General features: G+C 42.5%; 1 protein-coding gene across 2 annotated transcripts in view; it reads left to right on the top strand.

The window, feature by feature from the left end:
- The window catches only part of Galnt7 (polypeptide N-acetylgalactosaminyltransferase 7), a 125317-nt gene extending 107237 nt beyond the window's left edge, over positions 1-18080 (top strand). For both annotated transcript variants that reach the window (XM_036166411.1, XM_036166412.1), the window contains exons 7-12: positions 1216-1333; positions 3004-3126; positions 6729-6947; positions 11374-11472; positions 12157-12285; positions 15656-18080. In XM_036166411.1, coding sequence (XP_036022304.1) covers positions 1216-1333; positions 3004-3126; positions 6729-6947; positions 11374-11472; positions 12157-12285; positions 15656-15793 — 826 coding nt within the window. In that variant the 3' untranslated portion in view covers positions 15794-18080. The remainder of the gene's footprint in view (positions 1-1215; positions 1334-3003; positions 3127-6728; positions 6948-11373; positions 11473-12156; positions 12286-15655) is intronic.
- Positions 18081-23817: the final 5737 nt, after the last annotated feature.

Genomic DNA, 23817 nt, shown 5'->3' with positions numbered 1-23817 from the left:
CACGAAAGTATAACCAAAATGTGCTAACTTAGTGATTTAGGCAGCATATTTTAAGAAAGGCGTAAGAGAACAACTCTTGATGGGATTTTCTGTCAGTACTAACACTAATAGCCTGACTCATTGGCTGCTCACCATGTTTGTTGACTGTTGACTGTGCACCAGCCACTATTTTAGAAGTTAATGACCTTTTAAAAACATGTTCTCTTGCTGGACATGGTGACACCTGCTGATAATCCCAGCACCAGGGAGGCAGAGGCAGGCGAGTCTCTGTTAGCTCAAGGTTAGCCTGGTCTACATAGCAAGTTTTTGACCAAGCAAAACAATACAGTGAGACCCTGTATATAATTAAATATCTTCTTGTGCAGTTTATACTGTAGTGAGTAGTACACAAGGTACACACATACCTTTTCAAGGTGAAATCAGTAGGACTCGGTAATAGACAAACATTAGTGTGAATAAGGAATAAGGAATTCTAACAGTATCGAGTTCCCTAAAACTTAAGAGTCATAATACATTAATTATTATTTAATGGTAAGAAAGAAGGAATACCCACAGCGCAGTGAAATTATTCTGCTGTCATTTCCTTAGTGGCAGAAGTGACTTGAAAAGTTAGAGAATGTTTTTTCTCTTTCTTCAAAAATGTACCGAACTTAAGATCTGCACAAGACCTTCATGGGGCACTCTTTTGCAGTCTCACCTCTTGCTACTGAGAAAGTTGATTCCTCTGCTACACTTGAGATCTTGGAGGAACCGTGTTGTTCTTGGGTGATTTACACCATTATTTGGCAAGGCCTTGAGCTATAAAACTAAAAGATGGCAGACTACTTCCATGGTGTATAGTGTCGTTTCATCCCAGAATCACTCGTGAATCACTGAAGGAACAGCCAGTCGACAATGTCCGCATGGTTCTGTGTTTCAGGGGAGAAAGAGAAATTTTTATCTTAATTACAAAGAAATGTTTAAACCATCAAAAGAACCAAGGCACCCTCTAGTGGCAAAACAACATGGTAGTCTAAAGAATTATTCCACAAGTTTTGGTAAATGCGTGCAGCGAGCGCATTCTTTTATGAAGGATTTATAGTTTCTTAATGTTTGGCCTTCAGTCTTGTCTCTCCTGTGCATTCTTACGCTGTATTCCCAAACGCTGTCTGTCTGTTGGTGAAGGGATAGTGGGGCTCTGTTTCCACAGTTATCGCATGCAGTGTCTTTTCTTAGGTCTCCAGCTATGGCTGGTGGATTATTTGCCATTGAAAGAGAGTTCTTCTTCGAACTAGGTCTCTATGACCCTGGTCTCCAGATCTGGGGTGGTGAAAACTTTGAAATCTCATACAAGGTAACGTTTCACTCAAACAAATACTATTTTCTAACTAGTTTTTTTGGGGGGGGGGGGTGTTTGTTTTTTGTGGGGGTGGGAGGTGTCTGTGTCTATGCAGTCCTGGCTGTCCTAGAACTAGATGTGTAGACCAGGCTGTCCTTGAACTCACAAAGATTCATCTGCCTCTGCGTCCTAAGTACTAGGACTAAAGGCATGAGCCATCATGCCCTGCCTCAGGTTTACTAACTAGTTACCCAATTGTTATGACTTTCAAATAAAACTAGGTCTTTTTTTTTTTTTCAAGAAAAAAATATATGTATATATAATAAATTTCTCTAAATTATTAGGAATGCCTCAATAAAGCATAACTCTTAGGATAATAAAGTAAAATAATTGCTTGTCTACAGAGCTCAGCCCAGAATTATGGCCAACAAGCTTCAGAACTAGAAATTGCCTTTCTCCTGCTCCCAGGCTTTCTGTTCAGTGGAGCCTTGGGTTATAGCAGCCCTGCGGAGGACCGCATGCTGACTGTCTACTGACATAGGCATCCTTGACAGCTGTAGGACAGGGTGATGGAGTGACTGACATCCTCCTGCTGGCTTCGAGGTGCCCTGAATGGTCCAACTCAGCCCCAGTCCTGCCCCATTTTCAGAGATTGAGAGAGGGGAAGAGATTCCAGTTTAGCAGATGTCCAATACTTCTTACCTTAAATATTCTGTGTTTAGTATTGGGAGGGTTGGGCTAGGGACAGCTAATCCTTGCCTTCCAAAACCTTACAGATTAGAAATATTTGTTCGTGTATAATATAGTAAGTCTATAAAAAGGCAGAGGCATTCATAGGGTAGGATGAAGAAGATGCCACCATGATGGAAGTAGAATTTGAGGTAGAAATAAGATGCATGGTTTCAATAAGCAGAGATAAGTGGCGTCGAGCAGGCCTCCTGTGTGCGAAGAGGAAGGAGAGGTGAGGAGCACATGAGCAAGTGCAAAAGCAATTGGGTGGAATCAAAAAGTGTGATTAAGAAAGACACGTAAGATAAAGCGGGCAAGTACAATTCCAGCACTCAGGAGGCAGAGGCAGGCGGATCTCTGTGAGTTCGAGGCCAGCCTGGTCTACAGAGTGAGATCCAGGACAGCCAAGGCCGTTACACAGAGAAACCCTGTCTCAAAAAAAACAAAAACAAACAAAACAAAACAAGAAGTCCCCCACCCCCTTGTTCCATATAAGCAGGTGGCAACCACCGAAGACACTGAGCAACAGGATAACGTGACCCAGAGCTGCAGTAATCTCTTGCTATAAATAAAGATAGCGTTACGTAGAGAGCAGTTCAAGGTAGTGAAGCCAGTAAGAGGTTATTACGGTAATCACCCAAGTAGGAAATAGATTAGCACCAGAAACGACAGGTCACACCAGGGATGAAGGATTTACGGTACTTTGAAAGGTTACATTGAGAAAGGGCTCCTGGATCTCCATGTACACAGACAAGAACTCATTAATAGTAACTTACTGTATACATTACCACTGCCTTCCTTGTTGTTACATGTGTTTCTAAAGTAATTGATTATTTTAGAATTTGGATAACTTAGAATCCATTATGTCTAACTTAAAATTTACATTTATGGAACAAATTTTCCATTTTTTTTTCCATTCCCGATCACTTTCACAATATACATTCTTTTCTTGATAGATCTGGCAGTGCGGCGGTAAATTATTATTTGTCCCTTGTTCCCGTGTTGGACACATCTACCGTCTTGAGGGCTGGCAAGGAAATCCTCCACCCCTTTATGTTGGGTCTTCTCCAACTCTTAAGGTGAGGTGTTGTTGTCGTTGGTGTTGGTGGTGGTGTTGGTGGTGGTGGTGGTGGTGGTGGTGGTGGTGTTAAGGGAGAGGAGGGGAGAACTGAAATTCATGTACCACTTCACTCTGAGATCGCTGGCTGGGGTAAATCTCTTAAGCCTCCATGCTGGCTCTTCACGGTAAGCCAAGGCTGGACTTCCTCGTGAGATATCTTACTGTCTTTTAATATTATTCATTTAGCCCTGTTCTTGCCATTTGTGTTTTGACAAGTAAAGAGTCGGTGTATTTATGATGTATAACGATATTGGATATTCATTGTGGAGTGGTTATAGTCCATTTAGTTTATATAGTATATAACATGCTAACCAGTGCTTCCTCACTATTGTAGTAACTGTTGTACAGAGATTGCCACAACTTGCATCTCTTAGGGTAGAAATTGTGTCTTTGCCCCAATACCTCCCAGCCTTCTTATTTCCCAGCCTCTGGTAACCACCATTTCACTGTTTCTGTACACGGATTCCCTTTATCCTACCTGTGAGTGAGCACACATGTTTCTCTTTCACTTCCTTTTATTTCACTTTCTAAAATGTCCTGTGTGTTGTTACAAATGACAGAATTTCTTTTTTTTTTTAAGGTTGGGCATTATATTGTGCATATCACATTTTCTTTATCCATACACCAGTTGGCAGGCACTTAGGTTGACTCTAGATGTTAGTCATTATGGCCGGGCGGTGGTGGCGCGCGCCTGTAATCCCAGCACTCGGGAGGCAGAGGCAGGTGGATCTCTGTGAGTTCGAGGTCAGCCTGGTCTACAGAGCTAGTCCAGGACAGACTCCAAAGCTACAGAGAAACCCGGTCTCAAAAAAAACAAAAAACAGACGAACAAAAAAGATATTAGTCATTATGAATAATGCTTGAAAGTTCTGCACAGAAATGCAGGCATCTCATTGGTAGACCGAGTCAACATCCTTATGGAATATGCACGGACACAGTACTGGAGTTGCTGGGTCACAGAGTGGTTCTCTTTTCATTACACTGGAGGGATCGCCATACTGCTTTCTAGATGACTGTAATCACTTGTATTCCTACCGAGGGTCTGAAAGGATCCATTTTATCTGCATCCTCACGGACCCTTACCTTGTATCCTTCGACAGTAGCTGTTCTAGCAGATGTGAGGTGATGCTGAGTGAGGCGATGCTAAGTCATGGTTTAACTTGAGTCCCCTGCGCCATTAGTGACGGCGAGCGGCTTGGCATGTGCCTGTCAGCCATTTGTCTCCTTCAGAGGAGTGTGTGTCGGGCAATTTGCCCCATCTAAAAGTCAGGCTTTCTGTACCCCTACTGCTGAGTTGCTTTGAGGTTTTCGTACATTGTAGATGACCCACCCCTTAGCAGGCGTGTCTCTGCAGCGCCGAGGCTTTTAGGCTGCCGTGATCTCTCGTCTGTGGTAGTGTCGCTTTGCTCAAATGTGCAAAATACATCACAAAACTTTTCTTCCGTTTTCTTCTGAGAGCTTTTGTTTGGGGTCTCACATTTAAGGCTGTAATCTGTTTGGGGTTGGTTTTCATATATCCTTGAGAGGAAGGTCTAATTTCATTCTCCGACTTTTCCCTGTTGTGTGCTCCTGACACCTTCTGTGAGAATCAGCTGTGTGTGCCCGAATTTATCTCAGTGTCTGTTTTTATTGCCTGTACCATTCTTTGCAGCAGATTTTGAAATCAGCTAGTATGATGCCCCTGGATTTATTCTTTTCTACTCTATATTACGTTGGCTGCTTGGACTCTTTGCTCATACCCTACGAATTTTAGGGTTGATTTTTTTTCTAGTTCTCTCTCTTCCAGTTGTACTTATTTATTTTAGTGGAGGTAGGGGCACAGGGGCCTTAAGGTGCACAGGCAGAGTTTGGAGATCAGCTTGTGAGACCCAGTTCTTTCTTCCGCCGTGTGAATTCCATCAAGTCAGTGCCAGAGAAACAAACTCCGGTCATTAGGCCTGGGGCAGCACCTTTCCCGTGAGCCATCTCACCGGACTCTGGTCTTTCAATGTCAATGACAATTATAGTTGGTATTTTATAGATCACCTTGGGAAGTGTGATGCTACTCCCCCCCCCAAAAAAAATAGTATTCTTTTTATTTTTGTTTGTTTGTTTGTTTGTTTGTTTATTTTAGTCTAGTTAGACAGGGTTTCTCTGTATAGCTTTGGAGCCTTTCCTGGAACTCACTCTGTAGCCCAGGCTGGCCTTGAACTCACAAAGATCCACCTGCCTCTGCCTCCGGAGTGCTGGGATTAAAGGCGTGTGCCACCACCGCCCGTCAAAACTTAGTGTTTTTGAGGAACCTCCAGTATTAATTCTTCCCATCCAGGAGCTCAGGATGTTTCCATATTTGTCTCTTTTTAAAATTACTTTCAGTATGCAGATCTTTCCCTTCCATTGTTAAATTTATTCCTGAAGATTACTCTTGATGTAAAACACAGGTCAGTAACTGTGGTCAACGAACCACATCCAGCCTTCTGGGGCCTGGCCCAGCTGGTGCTGTATTGCAGGCCTGAAGAATTACTGCAGACACGAAACTGAATCCCTGCATCAGTGTGGTGGTGTGTGTGTGTGTGTGTGTGTGTGTGTGTGTGTATGCATGTTCACATGTGTGAGGGTACACATGGACCCAAGCCTAACAATAAGAGTCTTCCTCCACGGCTTTCCACCATATTCACCGAGGCAAGGTCTCTCAACTGAACCTAAACCTTGCCTGTATAGCTAGTCTAACTAGCCAGTCACTCCAGATCCCTAGCTTGCCTTCCTTCCATGTGCTAGAATTGAAGAGAGGCTGCCGCTCCCACCTGCGTTTGAATGGGTTCTAGAGAGCCCAACCCTGGTCTTCACGCTGGAGTAACAAATGCTCTATCTACTGAACCATCTCCCCAGCCTCCCACACCCTCCTCTATGGAGAAAATGCTGGTGGGTGATGTAGAAGATCCACTGGGTGGAGACAGTAAACGCCAGTCCAACTGTGTGTTCACACAAGTATTCACTAATTCTGTCAAGCCCTGAAGTTCAAGTTTCGTCAGTTATGACAGGGTCCGTTTATTGTGTTGGTGCACAGCTGCCTTTTCCTCCACGTGAGCCACCTGTGGAAGATGTACAGTCAGTGTGTGGTTACAGTAAGATGATTCTATTATAGCCAATGCAAAGAGTAGCTGAACTAGCTGCGGAGCAAGTCTTTGTAAGGACGCTTTCTAAAATGAGATTTTTCCCATATGTGTCAGTAACATGGTTGGAATAGAAAGGAATGGGATGAGAAGGAATATCATTGGCCACCCAGGCTCTCAGAACCCTGTCCGGGCTTCCCTTTCTTCATTGTTATCAGAATAGAATGCATTATCTCAGAATTTATTGTCTTCCAGCTCAGAGATGTCTGATGTTATGTATGGCATTTTTATACTTGGAAAATGACATATGGGTTATTAGACCACTTGCTTTCATTGTTTATTAAATGTCAAGACCTCTCTGGATCAGTTCACTATATTTTGGTTGTATTCTGTACATCTAAGGTACGCTGTTCGTGCTGTTACAGTTATTTCTACATCTTATAATGACTGTAGTTTTTTCTTTTCATAGAATTATGTTAGAGTTGTAGAAGTTTGGTGGGATGAATACAAAGACTACTTCTATGCTAGCCGTCCTGAGTCAAAGGCACTGCCCTATGGAGATATATCCGAACTGAAGAAATTTCGAGAAGATCACAACTGCAAAAGTTTCAAATGGTTTATGGAAGAAATCGCTTATGACATCACTGCCCACTACCCTTTGCCACCCAGAAATGTTGAGTGGGGAGAAGTAAGTAACAGCCAATATTTAGATATCAAAATGTGTGTATTTGGAGTCAGTGTTTGAAAGAAGGCAAAGAAAAATGGAAAGGTATTCGTAAAAGCAGAGAATGTTTGCAGAAATGTTTGATTAAAAACTGCCTGGCGGGGGCTGGAGAGATGGCTCAGAGGTTAAGAGCACTCACTGACTGCTCTTCCAGAGGTCCTGAGTTCAATTCCTAGCAACCACATGGTGGCTCACAACCATTTAAAAAAAACAACCACCTGGCAGCATACACTATCCTTCTACCAAATCATCAGAGCTGTCCTGACCATGAACCCACTCTACCCCATCCCAGCCATTATACACGGGGCTGTCAATGCAACACACCCACCTCCAGCAATCTCCATGGCCCTGTCTTGACCACTTCCCAGCCATTATACACGGGGCTGTCAATGCAACACACCCCACCTCCAGCACCCTCCCTGCCCTGTCTTGGCCACTTCCAGTTTCACTTACTGCTCTCATCCTGGAGATCATAAATACTGAAAACCATTTCGCTATTCTTCTCCATTCCATCAAAGCCACTCAGGTCTGTCCTCTGCCCACATTCGCCCACCCTCCAAGAAATCCACATCTGGACCTTAACCCTCCTTTTGCTCTAATAGGCTGATGCAGAGACTAATGCACATGCTATTCACACAGCACTTGTCAAATGAATTGGGCAGTGGTAATAAAATAAAGTAAAGGTATTGATCTGGATGGTCATTTCCTATTTCTTCCAACTTGCCTCTGTGGCATCATTTCTGATTGTACTCACACTTGTGTGTTATGGTGGTGCCTCAGAGGGAATTGAACATGTGGTCAACTTTCAAGACTACTTGCCTTTGTTAATTTGTACATTCAGTAAATATTGATTGAGGGCCTAGTGTGTGCCAGTCATTCATCTGGGCAAAAAACAGACAAGCCCCCTTTATTAAAAGAGCATTTATGCTGGTGAGGATGGAGAGAGAGACCAGAGCAGTCCAGGAAAGCAGAGGTCATGACAAGATGGTAATGGTTGCAAAAGAAATGAGCATGAGATGCCATCTTGAGGAGGCTTTCTGAGGATCTGACGTTTAATATGAACTCCACATGCTGAAGACCTGGAGCTAAGAAAGAGTACTACAAAGAGAGAAAATGGTAAATTCAAAGTTAGGAAATTGCATTAGTTCCTCTTCTGTTTCTGTGATAAAATAACATAGCTAAGAAAATTCATAAAAGAGTTTATTTGGGCTTATGGTTCCAAGGGCTGAGAGTCCATCAAAACGAGCAAGTGGCAGGAATGGCAACAAAGCAGGATGCTGTAGCAGCAAGCTGGGAGCTCACATCTTGGACTGTGAGCACAAAGCAGAGAGAACTGGAAATGGTGAGAGTCTTTACTCTCTCAGAGCCCGCCTCCAGTGACATTCTCCCTCTAATCAAGCCACACCTCCTAAGCCTCTCCAAACAGTGCCACCCACTGGGGACAGAGTGCAAATACATGAGCCTGTGGGGAACATTCTCTTTCAAATGTTGCACATTTGAGAAGCAGACTAGAAGAGGTTTGGTGAGGTGGAACAGCAGGTGTGGGACGTAGGGATGATGAGAGGCCCATTAAAACAGAAAGGCAGTGAGATTTGTTCTGTGTTTCGGTTTGAATCACCTGCCTGGAGAGTTTAAAATAGAAGTAAGGATGGGTAGGGCAGTTGTAGTGAAAATAACGATGGCTTAGACGAAGGTGGAGAGCACGGGACACAGCTAAGGACACGCCGTTTGTACATCTCAGATGCGTGTCACCATCATGAGACTAGAGGGACAGCGTAGCGACAACTATGTACAGATGGGGGCTGGGCTGTGCTCGTGTCCAATTTGAGTAGGAGGTAGCAGAGATCGGGTACACAGTAGCCGGCCGGAGAGGGTGGAGGTGTGAGGAACAGCACTCTATCTGCTGGTGTTTTGCACATCCAGGATCCCTTCTAGACTGCCAAGTTCAACTGTCAGCTCCTGTTGTTTGAAGAGCTTGGGCTGACACCCAGAAAAGAGGCTTCTCTGGAGATGGACATCTGGAGACCATTAGCATGCAGTTTAAGGACACCACGGCCATGTAGGGAGAAATACAGACCATTCATAAGTCTCCTGTGTTTAGAGTTTGGGAAAAAGGAGGGGAACACATGGAGGCCACTGAAAGTGCTGTCTTTGGGCTGCTGATTGAGATGCCTTTTCCCCTGTACTCTTACTGTATCTCTCCCGTTATAGCAAACTAGCTAGTAACCTACTAGGAAAAATGATTTTGGAGGAGCCGGGCGGTGGTGGTGCACGCCTTTAATCCCAGCACTCGGGAGGCAGAGGCAGGTGGATCTTTGTGAGTTCGAGGCCAGCCTGGTCTATAGAGTGAGATCCAGGAAAAGGCACAAAGCTACACAGAGAAACCCTGTCTCAGGAGAAAAAAAAAAAAGGAAAATTAAAAATGAATTTGGGGGTTGGGGATTTAGCCCAGTGGTAGAGTGTTTCCCTAGCAAGCACAAGGCCCTGGGTTCGATCCTCAGCTCAAAGAGAAAAAAAAAATGAATTTGGGGAGTCCAGACCAGACCTAGTTACATTTTAATCTCCTCAAAATCCTCTGGGTGGAAGGAATGAATCTCCTTTGACCTTAGCCAATCCGCTGGCTTTAAACTCATCTTTGTACAGGTGACTGTTAGATTCCATCCCCAACTCAATTCTCCCTCCCGGGGTCTGGATACATACTCAATACATGGGTTTGAAACTGAACTCCTTTTCTCTCTCCAGCCCATCTTGGCTCATTGCTCGCACCACAGACTCGGTCGTCTTCTTTGGACCTCTCCCTCACACTCGCATCAGCTTCTTCAGAATCCAGCCCTTCCTTACCCTGACTCCGTCACCCCTCAGCAAAACTAACGTGCCCTTACTGCAGCCTGTTCTAAGACAGCAAGCGGTCAGCATGGCTTTGGCAGGGCAAGTCCGGTCACATCACTTCTCCGCATACAACCTACAGTGGCTCCCTTCTGGTGGCCTCAAGCTCCTCCTTCCTCTCTCGCCTCACCTGCCCCTGCTTGCCTGCCTCCACCTCAGCCCTGCTGCTGCTCCTCCGCACACTTGCTGCTTTCCCGTCCCTCTGCCCACAGTGCTGTCCTTTGGACATCGGCAGGCATGGCTAACTTAGACCTTGTTCACGGTTTTCCAACTGTGCCCTTGATGACGCGAGATCCGCCCGACGACGCCCTCAGCCCCCTAGCCTCCTCTTGCTTTTCCTTTCTCCCCTCCGTGGCCTGAATTACTAACATGGTCGATATCTTAATTGTCCATTACATGTTCTGCTTCCTTTCTGCCTTTCTTTTGCTGTAGAATGTGAGTTCGCTGAAGCAGGTGTGCTTGTTTGTTCACTTACGTATCAGAGACACTCTCAGGGATATAACATGCCTGCCCTGTGCTAGGTACCCACTTGGTATTTCGTGGGTGAATAGACACATGTATGCGGGAATGAATGGGTTAATGAGGGTCCCCCCCCCCTCTCCTTTTACCACTTCTCTTCAATACGTCTTCAGAGGAATTTGTCCAATTCTGGCATTTCCCCTCCAGAATACATCCTTATTTAAAAGCTGTCTCCTAGCAAGTGTGAGCCGACCCCAGGCAGTGGGGCTGCTCCATCTACACATTCCTCTCTTCCACTGACCAACACACCTGTTTGTCCCCCATTTTTGGATGGTCCTGGTGACCATGGCTTGCACATCTCCATGTATTCAAAAGCTCTTCTCCTTAGTCAGTACGTACAGAATCAAGCACTTTATCCAAATACTGCAGCAGCGGTCTAAAATTGAGATGAATACACAGTTCTTCCGAAAGTAGTTATTCTAGCACAAAAGTGCATTCCGGACTTGGAAACCTGTGTTTGCTCTTGCTTCTATTATTGGTAGTTAGAAGAGAGCCACACTGCAGGGCCCATGTGCTGAGAAGCCTTGAGGCAGCTACCACAATAGTGCCACAGAGCCACTGAGAGAAGGACAAGGGACGCAGGGTCTGTCCTTGATATCTAGAGCTGGTGTCTGTCCCCAGTGTTGTTACATAGCTTTCCTCTGTTTATGTCTCATTTACATGAACCCTCTACTCCCGACATTTTCCTTAGAGTCACTTGGATTTTGTTTCTTCTGTGGTATTTTCTAGCACGGTATGGGCTAGTGCCCTCAAGTAGAATGAGCTGGCTTCAGCTCATGATTTCAAAGATGAGGATGAGGATGAGGACGAGGGGGGGGGGGGGGCTCCGCAAAACATACTTAAAGGATGGTGATACCCGGGACAGCCTGGCACCACAACAGTGAACTCTCTGTAACTTGTATATTGAAATTGAATCTTTTGCTCTGGTCCTCGTTTATTACAAACCATACTGTTTCCTCCATGTCGGCTCTCTCTGTACCTTTAGATCCGAGGCTTGGAGACTGCATACTGCATTGATAGCATGGGGAAAACAAATGGAGGCTTCGTTGAACTAGGACCCTGCCACAGGATGGGCGGGAACCAGGTAAGTCTTCTTCCTTCTCTCAGGATTGGTCAGTGCTGAGAGCCACCAGACAGAGAGGGCTTAGTTTGGTTCTTTATTAATTTTGTCTGATAAATTAAAAACATTCAGTAAAAGCTGACTGCTAAAGCATTTCATTCAAATAAGGACTATTGGCAGCGTTGATTTCACATAAGAGTGTGGAAATGTCTGCACAGAGGTAATAATAGATTCACATGGGAACATACATTAATCATGACTAAGTAAGCCGATCTCTATGGTAAGTCACACTTTTTCATAATAAACTGGGGTACTACTGCCAGTACTATATATTTTATGCATGTATTTTCTTGCTTCCTTATATAGATATTTTTCATGTTTCTAATTTCAGTTGTGAAACACTATTAGGTATACTTATAACTTAATTTTCTTATTGTTGGTACATGATAAATCTGTGTTAATTAAATTACTCTTTCTGTGTATTAGAGGCTAAAGAATAAAGAATGTAATTAAAGTGTTAATAGAGTTCTTCACTAATTTCAAACTTGGCTATAGTTCTTGTGTGCAGACTAACGGTTCCCAACATGCCCAAAAATTATAGAACGATATGTAAGTTATTCAGTTTAATTATAGGAGTTAAGCTTCTTTCCTTTTGTAAAACATGCATTGGCCAGAAAGTTATCTTTATTCTGTTTGTTTGTTCAATAGCTGTTCCGAATCAATGAAGCAAATCAGCTCATGCAATACGACCAGTGTCTGACAAAAGGGCCCGACGGCTCTAAGGTCATGATCACTCACTGCAACCTAAATGAATTTAAGGAATGGCAGTACTTCAAGGTACGCTGTGCCCCAGCTCCTGGGATAGTGTGCTGCCCCATCGTCGGTAACAAATAGCTTGTCGGATTTAGATGGCTACATTTTGAAGACCAAATGTTCATGCTTGTGACTTGGATTTTCTGCATTAGCTATTTGTGCAGGTTTGCTCGGGCCCTGGGTGAGTCACTGTTCTATAATGAGGCATCACTTCCATTCTCTGGAGCAGTGTCATCACGCAAGGAGACCACCTCGATGGGCGTGGAGGGTTGGCGCTAATTTCAGAAACTCAGGCATGCCAGTGTTCCGGGAGGCAGTTACCACCGTTGTCTTCAGATCTAAGTCCAATGTTAAAAATGTAAATGAGTCATTCACTGAAATATCAGCAGTATTCTTAGACCATTAAAAAGACAGGGGTTGACTCCTGCCGTCCAGCAGGTGGCAGCAGAGACAGGCAAATGAGAATTGGACACGGGCCTTCCTGCTTCCTCATCCCCTGCTAACCGCTTGTTTTAAAGGCCTGGTTTATTCCTATGACCTTGCTGACTCTTGGGCTGCTTTTTTGTTTCGGCTGTGCATATGTAAAGCTTTCTGGCAAGATTCAAACTTAATGGATTAATGTATAATTTTATTTTTTTCCTTTGATTAAAAATAGATTTTCCCCCTCACATAATATATCTTAATTACGGTTTCCCCTTCCCTCTACCCCTCCCAGTTCCTCCCCCCCCCCCCCCCCCCCATCCAGATCCACTCCCTTTGTGTGTCTTGTTAGAAAACAAACAGGCTTCTAAGGGATAATAATCAACTACAACCCTATCACACTAAAGTCTGTTTGGACAAGACAGACCAAAAGAAGAAGAGCCCAAGAGTCACGTGTTTACATGTTCAGGAACATATAACTTTTCAAAGCGAGCATCTGGATAAATCAAGTTATGTCACTATGAACAACATTAACAAAGCCTTTTGAAACTGAAAGGCCCAGAGAAGCCCTCTGCTCTAGTCATCTAGTATTTGCTATCCCGCTCCTGCTGGGAAGGCATTGTTCTTCATGTAGTCATATTCCTAGGCACCATCTTTCACGGATAATTACTGAGCATGCTAGTTGCTGAATTTTACTTATTGTTCTTACTTGTATAGCGTGTGTGATATATGTGAGTGGCAGGCATGTGGAGGTCAGAGGACACCACTTCGTTGAATTGCTTCTCTCCACCTTTAAATGGGTCTTAAGGATTGAACTCAGGTCTTGAGGCTTTGAAACAAAGTCAGCTCACAAGGCCTGATTTTTTTTTTTTTTTAAATAACAAGTTGGAAGGGACAACTTGTTATTAATAGGATTAATAAATCCTGACAGATAAATAGTGTTTATTTTCACAAGTGAAAATGAAGAGCAGTAAGTGGTAGGACTGAGAACAGCAGGTTTTAAAGTATAAAAGAGTCTAGCAGACCAAAGCAACCGTCAGAAGTTAGGAGTAGTTTTCTGGAGGCTGAAGCAGAAGGATGTAAGTTCGAGGCCAACCTGGGCTACATAGGGAGACCCTGCCCTCAAAAGAATGGATGTCTGGGGATAGAACTCAGGGGTATAACATAGTAATTTTAATCCTCAGTACCAACCCCCACATTAAAAAAAAAAATAGAATGTGTGTGTTTTAGGGTTTGGTTTGGGGGGGCGGGTTTCAAGACAGGGTTTTTCTCTGTAGTTTTGATGCCTGGCCTGGAACTTGCTCTGTAGACCAGGCTGGTCTCGAAGTCACAGAGATCCCCCTGCCTCTGCCTCTCAAGTGCTGGGACTAAAGGTGTGAGCCACCACCGCCCAGCAAGTTGTGAATTTGCCTTTGCTGAAATATTGAGACCCTGTTTCTTTTTCTTTTTTTTTTTCTTTTTTTTTTCCCCTGTTGGCTATGAGAATTTTCTTTTTCCAATTTTTTAATTTTATTTTACATCCAGACTAGCCTCCTTTCCCTCCACTAAACAACAATAGAAAGATACTAACGCCCTCCCCGAACTTCTTCCATATAGGCTATTACTAAAAATATTTCTGGAATTTGAAATAAAATTGGAAGAATTTATAACCTTGCTATGTTTCAAATTATGCTAAACTGTTACTAAATTAATAATACTCAATAAGTTACAAAGATCTCCCGAATGCTGACAAGTTCCATTGTACAATATGCAAAAAATCAGGAATTGTAAGGACTGTTTCGTTGGAGAAGTTTTTAAATTGTGTCAAGTCTTCGGAGTGGTGGAAAGTTTCTCAAAATTCTGATTTTTCCTTGAAAACTAGAACTGACACTGTCAAGTATCTTTTTCTTTGTTTGGGGATTTTTGTTGTTATTTTTCTTATAGTGACAGATACTATCCAAGTTTGAATCATCATAGTTTGTTGAATTGAGTAAAAATGACAGAGTATGAAAGAGTAGGCATTAATCCTTTCTCGTGTGCCTTCTCAAGATCCCACTATGCTCTACCTTGGAAAGCACTCCAATAGCATTGTCTGTTTCCTCTCAGTGTTTCTTAAAGGAGCAGGAGGGTCAAGTGATAATTACAGATTAGTAGTACACTTTGACAGGCGGTGGTGGTGCACGCCTTTAATCCTCGCACTTGAGAGGCAGAGGCAGGCGGATCCCTTTGAGTTGGGGGTCTTCCTGGTTTAGAGAGCAAGTTCCGGGACAGCCAAGGGCTTCGCAAAGAAACACTGTCTCAAACCCCCTCCCTACACCTTCACTGTGGGCATCCTTCCATGAAAGTGGGACTGGTTGGAGCTGAGTACACGGCAGTGGCGGGTAGGACTGTTGACAGTGTGTCGTGCATCACTGCTCCAGCGGTTCGAGGACTGGTGTGCTTTCACCCATGGCTTCTGTTCGGTAGAACAGACAGTGTGAAGGAAAGTGAACTCGTTCTTTCGCATTGTGAAAGTAAGTTTTGCTGAACACACCCCGTCTCGGATAGTGTGAGAACCTGTCTTCAAGTTGTGAGCAGAATTGAAGAAATTACCGCGTATGGTGAGGACTGTTTGAGAGCTTGGGAGGTAGGAAAGAAGAAATGTAAGCCAGAGACACTGGAAACATTAGCCAGTGTCTAACTGATAGAATAGGAGTGAGTGAAGGAGAAGCGTGATTTCCTTAGGACCGGGAAGCTGGCATTGCCTTTAGCCGGAATAAGAACCAGAGACAAAGGTTTGGAGGGGAAGATACTGACCTTCACTTTGTGTGTGCATTGAACTTGACGTAGCAGCAGCACCCACTGCTAATAATAATAAAGGTAGGGCTGAGAAAACTGACATTCCAGGTCTAATGTGTGCTTGATTGCCCTCTGTGGAAAGCCAAGTAATAGCTTCTGATGTCAGTGACACCAGAGTCCAAATTTCAAACTTACTTTCCTTCCCCGTGTTTTCCAGAGCCTGCACAGGTTTACTCACATTCCCTCAGGAAAGTGCTTAGATCGATCAGAGGTCCTGCATCAAGTCTTCATCTCCAGCTGTGACTCCAGTAAGACGACTCAGAAGTGGGAAATGAATAACATTCACAGTATTTAAAAGCGGATAAAGACGCCAACAATCTACCTACTGACAAGTACATTTATAGAGGACTGAAACCCGCCTGGAACCTGCTGCAACCATTATTATTAATTCTGTACAGCTCCAAACCTGGAACCTCTGATCAGCTCGAAGGACGTTGATAAACTGTGATTTTTACAATAACATTATCATCTGCAGTTACTGTTTACAAAACTGCTTTTACCTTAAACTCTGTAGATGTTTACATTGTTTTTTCTTTTGTTTTCAGATGACGTTGGTAATCTGTGCCTTTAACTCGACTTTCAGAACAGAGTTAAAGCGTATGTTGTCTTCTTTGGGAATACACTCAGGGGTCTGAAAGGCAGTTTGGTTTTGGTTTTTGTTGTTGTTGTTGTTGTTGTTGTTTTTAACACACTTGAAAAAAAAAAAAAAAAAAAGGTTGGAGTAACCAGACTTTGATACATGACTTGGTGGTTATCAACCTGCTGTGTCTTTATTTAATTCGACATCTTTCTGAAGCACTGCCACAGGTCTTTAGCCAAGGTGGCCTTCCTTCAGTCATGCTGCTTGTTTGAAAGGTGAATTTCAACACATCTAGTGCCTCTTTCGTTTCTCAGTATACTTTTTGAGAGCTTATAGTGAAATTGATACGGTGATAACGATGGATGGACGGCAGTCACCTGGATGGGGGATACCTCTGTCACTCAAAAATGAATTTCTGGGCTGCCATTGACTATGTGGTCGAATGATGTATGGCTGGAAGAAGAACAATGGGGGCCATCTCAAGGCCATTCCATAGGGCTTGAAGACTCTGTGGCATTAACTCCCTTGCCTGCTGGTATTTTCAACGCCCTCTGCTCACACCAACTTGTAGGCTAGCAAAGGGGTCTTCCTACTAAGAAAAACTGCCCACCTGCATTTTGCATCTTCACTCTGGAAAACCAGAAGTAATTTTCAGTTTGAAACTTGAAAAGGGGGCTAGAGGGGCAACACATGAAGTCTAGCATCAACAGCTTACAGTTGGTTCTGAAGCAGGAATTCCTATGCCCTTGTTAGCTATAAAGCCTTAGCAAACTGCAGTCCAGCCTAAGCTGTGAAACCAAGATGAGCTGACATCTGTCTTCATCCAAATGACATTCCATGCACATTGTTTTTATTTTAAGAAAACTAGCATCAAAGAACACAGATCATCAACAAATGTGAACTACGTTCCGTTAAGTTGGGTGTTAGTTCTGTAGGGTTCCTTAATTTCTTTTTTAGGAATTTTTTTTTTAATATTTACCAATGAAATGATTTAATTTGACCATTTATTTAAGACAATACCTACTTTAAGAGAACCAAATGTTGCAAATTTTAATTTCTAAGAAGTCTTCTCTTACCCAAAAAGAAAAATTAAAATGTCTACATCGAGTGCCAAAAAAGAAAAGCAATGTGATAATTTGGGGACAGGTAAATTAAGCGTTTTTGATCTTATAATCATGATATCATTACAATGAAAGAAATTCACAAATGACTGCCAGAAGGAAATATTTTTAATTAAAGCTTTAAAAAGAAAAAAAAAAAAAAGCCTACATTTGTTCAGAAGAAAAGTCTACAATGTTTTTTCTTCCAACTTTAGTTCTTCAATTTGGACAGTAAAACTTAAACATCCTGAGCAGAATTTTATTTATAATTTTGAATTGTTAGTTTGTATTTTGCTACTGATCTGTGATCAACTATTTAAACTTTCATTTATCCCTAGGGATATTTAAAAAGAAATGCATTTATATGCTTATATAATTGCAAATAAATCAACTATAAAAAGAAAAATAAGAGAATTGGTAATTACTTGTGTTTGAAATTAACACTATTTTCCATGTTGAATAGATAATAACCTTGTATCTATGCATAGGCTAAGAAAGGTTGCACACGAACTGTGCATGTAATTTTATGGGTAAATTAAATTGTTTTTAGTACAATTCGTTAGGACACTGTACGAACATAATTCTATATATTGAAATCAGAAACCTTACCACACATGAAAACATCAGAAGCTGCCGCCATAGTGACTATTTTGTACTTTAGGCTGCTTTGGAAATAATCCCCATATCCTTGCTTTGTAAGTTGATAATATCACTATGCATTTCTATACATTTTATAAATTTGATTTATGCAGATTTTGATACACTGTATGTTTCTGTAGAAATTGTACAAATACTTAAAATAAAATTTTATTAGGGTAAACTTGAGAAGCTTATGTATATCTTACTTCTGGGTTGCTTGTTTTTTAGGTGAGAAAAAATAAAATATTGTATTTTAATCCGTAGCTTTTCAGTATTTGTAATCATTTCTATACATAATTGCACACTTAAACAATTAACTTTTTATTCACAGGATATAGGGTCAGTAGCTGAAATAATACAAACTATAGTTATTAGAGGAATGTGTGTCTTGAGTGTTTAGAATTCTGCTGTATGTGATAGATACCTACCTGTAGAACAGGAACATGAAGATTTCTTGGTACAGCCTTTCAGGTTGCTTGTCTCTAGCACTTTGTTAAGTCACTTACCTAATGGTAAACAACAATCTCAGGAATGGGCACCTTTCTTGGCAGTGTCCACTAGTATGAAATTGTCATTTGACAGCAAAAATATTTTTAAATCAAAACCAACACATCAACAAATGGAAAAAGCCGAGAGAGTAGAAGTCTACCAAAATAAAACTTGAGATAGTCCATAGGACTTTTCGAAACAAACCACATCAAAAGATGACACAGATGTAAACACTCAAAGTTCCTAATTAAAGACTGTCTCAGGGTTGGGGATTTAGGTCCTGGGTTCGGGCCTCAGCTCAAAAGAAAAAAAAAAGACTGTCTCGCAGGGACCTTAGACTATTTTTCATTTCTAAACAGAAAATGATTGGGAACTGTCCTCATATAAAAGCAAGGCACATGACTGGGGACTCTGAGCTCGTGAGACCTCACAGACTTTGGACCAACACCTAGGGAGCCTGCTTGGGACCGACCTAGGCTGTCTGCATGTATGTGACAGCTGTGTAGCTCAGTCTGTTTGTAGGGCTCCCAGCAGTGGGACCAGGACCTGTCCCTGGCACTTGAGCTGGCTTTTGGGAACCTATTCCCCATGCTGGGTTGCCTTGCCCAGCCTTGATGCAGGGAGAGGAGCTTGGTCCTGCCTCAACTTGAGAGCCATGCTTTGTTGCTGGAGATGGAGTGGATGGAGAAGAGAGTAAATGGGAGACGGGAGGAGAAGAGGGAGAGGAAACTGGTAAGTATGTAAAATAAATGAAAAAATAATAATTAATATAAAAATTTATGAACGTTACCAAAATCCTAAAATAGGAGGCTAACCTCCAACAGCTCCAAAAAAGCAATTTTTGTCATGGCAATGTCACAGGGAACACGGCCTCATGGACAAGTCAGACTTGGTAGAAATGATATGGCATGTTCATCTTTGCTTTCAAGACATAGTTTTACTTTTAACCCAGTGACTGAGACAGTGTCTGAGAGGTTGTCGGTTTTTAGTAACTTGGGGTGTGTACGAAAGATCTCTTCTCCACAGAGTCCTGAGCAAATGGATGGAGGTGTAGTTCTCAGTAGTGGGAAGTGCCTGCTGTGACATCTGAATAGCAGGGTTGCAGAGACGGGTGCAGAGTCCGCTGGCTGATAGCGTGTGATCACACACAGACACTGCCTGTCTGGAACCCCAGCACTCAGGAGGCTGGGATGGAAGACTGAGATTCCAGGCCAGCGTGGGTTATACAGCAAGACCCTCTTAGAAACAAACCATGCAACCATGAAAAAATAAGGCCAGGGGCTGTAGCTTCTTAAAGAGCTTGCCTAGCATGCACAAGGCTTTGGGGTCAATCCCATGCGCGGCTAAACAAGTCAATAAATTGGAAAGACAAATAAAGCAGTTGTTTTGCCAGCTGCAGCATACTTATAATCCTATCACATGGGACGCAGGAGGATCAAGAGTCAAAGTCATCTACAGACTAGCCTGGTCTACATGAAATCCTGTTCGCAAATACATATATAAATAAAGTAAATGTCAAAAAAAAAAATGTTAAAAAAAAAAAAAGAACAGGGCATGGTGGCATATGCATATTTATGTTTGTGTCCTGGTCTACATAGAGTGTTCTGGGACATCCAGGGCTATATACTGTCGTTAAAAAAATATATATATATATATGAACAAGGAAATCCACATACATTTCAGTGAAAAACAAGGCTGTATCTGGCCATCAGATACCTAGATGGCCAAGTTTGGGTATATGAAAATTATTCCACATGGATGCATCTTTAAAAGGATGAATCTAAATAAAGAACCAGAGAGAAGTTGAAATGGTTTGTAGGGGCCCTTATCCTTGAGACTAGAAATTAAATAAAGGCTAATCTAAATTAGATAAAGAAATATTCGTTGGGCAGTGGTGGCGCATGCCTTTAATCCCAGCACTCAGGAGACAGAGGATCTCTGAGTTTGAAGCCAGCCTGGTTTACAGACTGAGTTCCAGGACAGCCAGGGCTATACAGAGAAACCCTGTTTGGAAAAAAACAAAAGCAGCAGTGGCAGGGCGGTGGTGATGCACACCTTTAATCCCAGCACTCAGGAGGCAGAGGCAGGTGGATCTCTGTGAGTTCGAGGCTAGCCTGGTCTACAGAGTGAGATCCAGGAGAGGCGTAAAGCTACACAGAGAAACCCTGTCTCAAAAACAAACAAACAAACAAACAAACAAAAAAAAAAAAAACCCACAAATGTTATAAAAAAAAAATAATTAAAAAAAAAAAAAAAAACATCAGAAGCGAACTTCTGCCCTCTGGGGTTCTCCCATTGTGCTGTAAGCCTGTATTTAAGACTTCCTCCCTCCTTCAATAAGCGGCAGTTGGCATTCAAAAAAAAGGAGGAGAAGAAGGGATGAAGATCATGATGGGGAAACCCCACAGAGACAGCTGACCCGTGCTAGTTGGGAACTCACTGACTGACTGACAGCTTTGGAACCTGCATGGGACCGAACTAGGCCCACTGAATGTGGGTGACAGTTGTGTGGCTTGATCTGTTTGTGGGGTCCCTGGCAGCAGGACCAGGACTTATCCCAGGTGCATGAACTGGCTTTTTGGAACCCATTCCCTGGGGTAGGATACCTTGCTTAGCCTTGATACAATGGAGAGGACCTAGGCTCTCCTTCAACTTGGTATGCCAGACTTTGTTGACTACCATAGGAGGCCTTACCCACTCTGAGGAGTGGATGGGGGTAGAGTGGGAGGGAGGTGAGGAGGTGGGAGAAGGGGAGGGAGGTGGAACTGGGGTTGGTATGTAAAATGAAAAAAAATTAATAAATTTATTTAAATACAAAAAGAAAAAGAAAGAGCAGCAGCAGCACGTTGAATGATTACCATAGGGAAGAAATTGTTACATCTGCTTCAGGCCAACCACACAACCTGTGTAGATGTGGCTTTCAGTTTTAGTTTAAATGAAGTCTCATTTGGACTTTTGATAATGACAGACACTAGCTTTATTGAGGATTAAGTGCCCCAAATAAAACTGTTAGTAGAAAATTTGACGTACTGATTGGGATTGCATTTAGCCTGCTATCCCTAACAACCTCAAAATGACAAAATATACGGGCAACTGTCATCAGGAACTGCAGCAGGCAAAGCACACTATTTAAAAGAAAGAAATGGGCTTGGAGAGATGGTTCAGTGGTTCACAGCACTGGCTGCCCTTCCATAGGACCTGGTTTCAATTCCCAGCACTCACATGGCAGCTCACAGATGCCTGTAACTCCAGTTCCAGGGAATCTGGCACCTTCACACTTACAGACAAAACATCAATGCACATAAAAATTTTTAAATCTTAGAGAGGAGAGAGAGAGAGAGAGAGAGAGAGAGAGAGAGAGAGAGAGAGAGAGAGAGAGCGAGCTACCTGGGAGATGAAGAATGGAATGGAGAGCAAGACTACTACTGATCCTGCTGAGCTGAGAGAGAATGAGAGTCCACCATTGCAGCAGAAAGAAAAAAAAAAAAAATGGCTAAATGCCTATTAGTAGAGTGGCTAAAGATGACATAATTATGTTTTGTGGTTTTGTTTTTGTTTTTTTTTTAGGGAGGGTCTCTCTATATAACCCTGGCTGCCCTGGAACTCACTGGGTAGACCAGGCTGGCCTCCAACTACTCAGAGATCCTCCTGCTTCTGCCTCCCAAGTGCTGGGATTAAGGGTGTGCACCATTACACCCAGCTGACACAATCATATAATAATGTTATACAATGGAGAGCATGAATGAACTAGTCATAAATTTTGGTGATACAGTATTGTCAGGGGCAAATCCTAAGGGACTTAACTCAGCACATTTTATAAATATCAAAAGTAACTTAGATATGCAGCAAGTTGCACACATGTAAGTATAAAGGAAGTCATTTGTCCATGTTGAGTTTCCTGTTGGAGTTAAGGATAAAACTTCTGCACAGGGTGCCATATTATTGGTTATTGTCCTCAAACTGGTTCTGTATAGTACAAGATGACTTTGAACTTCCAATCTTTCCAAAGGCTAGGATTCTTGGTGTGCACCACCTAGTTTAAATTTTACCAAGAGCCTATGCTATATGCCCTGCCTACTGTTACCCAACCAGTGAAGAACAGAGCTGCTCTTCCCAAAGCTAAGCTCCCCTCTGCTGCTTAATTTCTTTTACAGTCTTGGTTTTATATATTTGTATCACATGTTCTCAGGTTGTTTTGTAAAAGCACCTCTTGTTTATTGGTAATGTGGAAAATCAAAGAACGCATATATGTGAACTGAGGAATGATTATCTGTTACCTGAACTAGAACCTAACTACAGGCTGGGCGTGGCGGCACACACCTTTAATGCTATCACTCAGGAGGCAGTCAGTCTCTTGAACTGGAAGCCAGGCTGGTCTACTGTCCAGACCAGCCGGAGCTACGTACTGAGACACTCACTGTCTTGGTGAGGAAAGGAGACTGGATAGGTGATAGAAGGCCATTTTCACTTCTAAAATGTGGTCAGTCAGTTTGAAATTGAATACTACTGGGCACCTAAGGTATTCTTTACTTTATTTTGTTTCTAATTGTTTTATTAGCTTATGTACATAGTGTTTTCTCTGCATATGTCTATACACCACATGCATTCCTGGTGCCCAAGAAGTCAGAAGAGGGCATCAGATCCCCTAGAACTGGAGTTACAGACAGCTATGGGCCAGCATGTGGGTGCTGGGAATTGAACTTGCAAGAGGAGTCATTGCTCTTAACAGCTGAGCCATCTCTCCAGCCCGATTTTTCACCTTTAAAGTGAGCATTCTAATTGTGCTATTCTACAGATGTGCTAACATGCTGAAGCTTACCAGGTGATCAAGGCCCAGGAGCATGAGTGAGGTTCACTGAACCCCCAGAAAATGTCGTTTACCCTTGTTGCAGCATAAGAACCATCACAGAAGTGGCAAATTGGTGACCCTTGCCAAAGCTGTTTTCTTTGACCCTAAAATGTGAATGCCAATATTTAATTCTGATTTTAGTTTTTAAAATTTAAGATATCTGATTCTACTTGAAAATGTGGGAGATCTATGAATTCTATACCATTTCTACCCAATAAAAGTTAAAAATAGTGGCCCTCCCATTTTTCATAACATTTGTGCTTACAAGTATGCCTAGAACATTTTGCCCATCAGATACCGCAATATTGAGTAAGAGTGTCCTGGGCTTCTTCACACCTCTTTACTTCCAGCCTTTCCCATCCAGCTGTGCCTTACATTTCCCATCAATCAACAAATTGATCTCTAAAATGGCATCTCCACTGGGAATCTATGAAAAGCTAATCTAAAACTAGCTCGTTTCTAGAAATATTTTTAAAATAAATTTTATGAAATGCTCTAACAGTTCCTTTACTTCTTTTTAGTGTGTAAACAATCAGAATACATTTTAATACCTCAGAAACAAGCTAACTTGTATACAATATAAAGTAATTTCACCCACTTGGGACACTTATCCCCACCTTTTTTCCAAAAAAAAAAAATATCTCCTGTCTACTCACAGGAAC

This window comes from Onychomys torridus, chromosome 17, assembly GCF_903995425.1.
Source record: "Onychomys torridus chromosome 17, mOncTor1.1, whole genome shotgun sequence".
NCBI lineage: Eukaryota > Metazoa > Chordata > Mammalia > Rodentia > Cricetidae > Onychomys > Onychomys torridus.
The sequence above is the reverse complement of the archived record's forward strand: the minus strand, read 5'-3'. Positions and strand labels throughout refer to the sequence as shown.